Source organism: Phalaenopsis equestris, unplaced genomic scaffold (assembly GCF_001263595.1).
Source record: "Phalaenopsis equestris unplaced genomic scaffold, ASM126359v1 Scaffold000552, whole genome shotgun sequence".
Taxonomy (NCBI): domain Eukaryota; kingdom Viridiplantae; phylum Streptophyta; class Magnoliopsida; order Asparagales; family Orchidaceae; genus Phalaenopsis; species Phalaenopsis equestris.
Genome location: NW_018164992.1, coordinates 2874734 through 2877860, shown reverse-complemented (window position 1 = coordinate 2877860; position 3127 = coordinate 2874734). Strand labels below are relative to the sequence as shown.

Here is a 3127-nt window from a genome sequence, read left to right as displayed (position 1 = left end):
TGTATCAGCAACTATTTTGCTACCCTGAATAATTTAAATGTTTCCAATTTTTTGACCTTATAAGAAAAATAAAGCCCCTGGAAACATGTAAAACCCCTCCTAAAGTCATCACAACTCCATCATATATTTTGACCTAAATCACAATGAAATGTCCAAAATCTAAAATAAATTTATCATCTTCCTTCAGAATTTGCAACACAAAACCCATGAAGCAACTAAGTAAGCTCCTCTCAATTACGATCTCCTCAAAAGCCGTTTGCAGAAACCAATATTGAATCCTCAATCTATTTTAACCACTAGTTGGCATTCTATTCCTAACTAGGATTAGAGTTGTTGACGGAAATTACAAGTTTGGCAACATGTGTTCTATCTAACACCATAAACATGAAGATACCCTTGTCACCCAATTGTAAGGCTTTTTTAAAAACATGAAAAAGAAATTGAATAGCCCAAACTATGGTGTTTCTAAAACAAAATTTCCAAGTCATTTGCTGCTTGATCAAGTTGAGCCATCTACAACTTGAGTCCACCCACACACACTATTAAGATGAAAGTTTATAAAGAAAAGGGTTAATGTCATTGGTTTACAAAATAAATTTCATCAAAATAAAAAATAAAGTTGATCTTCCTCAAGAGAAAAAGATTGATTCCAAATAACTAGAACATGAAGAAGTGTAAAAGCAAGAGAAAACATTATATTCATAATTATTCTGTTTCACAGAGGTTCCATACAATTTCCAAAAGGAATGTTAAGTATAACATCAAAACTAAAAGGCCATCAGCTAAAAATGGTCATAAAAACACCACCAATCGCTCACAATCAGAAAAAAAAGAACAACCATCCAATCCAATCCAATCTAAACCTGTTAGATTTAAAAGAAAGCTACAGACTAAAAAAAATCTGAAGGAGATTTAACTGTTTGCTGAAACGCCTCATCCACCAATCGCCACGACTCCTCCATAAGCTCCGGGCTAAGCCGCACCATAAGCGCACAAAACTCCATCTCGCTAAGCGAGCCGTCGCCATCAAGGTCCCCTTCCCTCAGCATCCCCCAAAGCTCATCATCCCGCATCCCATCAAGCCCTAGCAAAGCCGCGTTCCTCTTAAGACTGTCGAAGGTGATAAGCCCCCTCGCCGGATCCATCAGAAGACGAAAACCGTTGCAAAGCTCCGCAATCAGACCCTCCTCCCCTAGCTTCTCCGCGATGATGGGAAGGAAATCCTCGAACTCGATAGCACTTCCAGCCATTTGAGTGGACAAAAAAGGTTAAGACTTTCGAAGATTGAATCGACAAGCGGAGCGGGGGTGAGATGGTTGGTTATATAGAGGACAGGCAGGGAATTCGAGGAAGGAGTGGCCATCGGTGCCAAGTGAGAAGTTCTAGGATTCTGCCAAAGGAAGGAACGAGAAGTTGGATAGGGAAAAAGGAGGCGACTTTCTATGAAGCTGCAGGGGAGGGAGATATTTTCGGGAAGACCGGGTCGGATCCTATTTGCATTGTATTCTCCCCGCGTTTCTTCCATTAATCACCTAAAAATTGTTGCTTGGCGTGGCTTAGACGCGGGCTTTAACTCAGAGTATAACTTCGAGGAAGAAGTGGACTCAGGTTCCAGCTGGAAACGGCTCGGGCCGGCAAAGGTTGAACCTTTGCCAGCAGAACCTTTGCCAGCAGGATTCTGCTGGTTTCCTTCAATTAAAGTCAGGCATTTGGCAACTTTTAAGGGATAATGTTTTTAAATGAATATTCACATTTAATTTTAATTAGAATTAGTAGATTCTTTTTATTTTTTATTTAAATTATAAAATACAGTCATTGTCAATTTCAATTTGCTTGTGGATAATTTTTAATTAGATTTTCTTATGATCACACTTATTTATAAGTGAGTTGATTTATATATTAGAAACATCATTATTACTCATAGATCTCAAGGGATACACTCCCTATCTCTTATAATTTTCTTTTATCATGAGCATTATTCATTAAAATATTCAATTGGTAATGCTTATAATAATTATCAATTCTTAAAAATTATATTTAAATAATGCTTATGACAGATTGTCCTTGATAATACTTATCTCAGCCCAATCAGTACTGCAATGAGTATGCAAGTTCATTTGATCGAGTCTTAAGAAACATTGCATTGAACTTCTCGTATTCATATTGCTAGACAAAATTTCTCATATGTATTGCCTCAATTACCTTAATTGTATCTTATTATTTGACTTCTAGAGCAAACTTTTCTACTTGGTCCCTTGGCCAGGTTACTTGATCTAGTTGGTCTCACCAGACTGCCTTGTTAGCTCAACGAATCGGCTGACTCGGTATGCTTTTGTTAAATCAGTCATCCTAATATAAATTCAATAATTTTGTGATTTATTTTAATTATCTTTATGTCAAGACATTTTCACCTAATTTTTTTTTTATATATAAAATTTGATTTGATCTAGATTTACTAGGTAGTTAGCATATAAAGTTTGTTCTTTGTTTTTGTTTGATTAATAATTGATCTTGTATTCCAAGTTCAACGCAAATTGTCAACATGTTGACCCAAATTGGATCAGGTTTATAAACTGAAAAATGCTCCTCAATCCTATCTAACCACCTCACCTCCCATGTATCATGCGCTTCACTCTATTTTTTTAATTATAATATAATTAACAACTATTTAACAACCTTAATATCTGTTTATGATTTTATGCGTATTTTGTTTTGCTTTTAATTATTTTGATCATTGTTAACAAAATAAATGTGTTCGTTTTTTATTATTAGCATATAATTAGTGAACATGTACATGAATTTGACATATAAATGATTTTGCTTTATATTTAATTCACCAAATTTATTAAAATTACTTTTGCAGTATAAATATGGTAATTATAACATTAATTACGTGAATAAGATAAGCAAGTTTGATGATAATTTGATTAAAATACTTTAATTCTATTTTATATATTCTTACATATTTAATTAATTCCGTTTGATTTAATAATTAATTATATTTATGATGATTAATTTGATTATTATATTTACCTAATGAATTTTTGCTTAGTTCTCATTCATGTAGATTCATTGAGCTATTTACTTGTATTTTGATGTAGAAACTTTAATTTATGTTATATATATA

At 33.6% G+C, this 3127-nt stretch overlaps 1 protein-coding gene across 1 annotated transcript; it reads right to left on the bottom strand.

The window, feature by feature from the left end:
• Nucleotides 1-702: 702 nt before the first annotated feature.
• Nucleotides 703-1512, bottom strand: LOC110029221 (calcium-binding protein KIC-like). The gene has a single exon (XM_020731403.1). The coding sequence runs from the start codon at nucleotides 1248-1250 to the stop codon at nucleotides 891-893; it is 360 nt and encodes a 119-aa protein (XP_020587062.1). The 5' UTR covers nucleotides 1251-1512; the 3' UTR covers nucleotides 703-890.
• Between the last annotated feature and the right edge of the window lie 1615 nt (nucleotides 1513-3127).

Bases quoted from the DNA above. Each gene is read 5' to 3' on its own strand.
- LOC110029221 (XM_020731403.1), bottom strand. From the start codon at position 1,250: ATGGCTGGAAGTGCTATCGAGTTCGAGGATTTCCTTCCCATCATCGCG.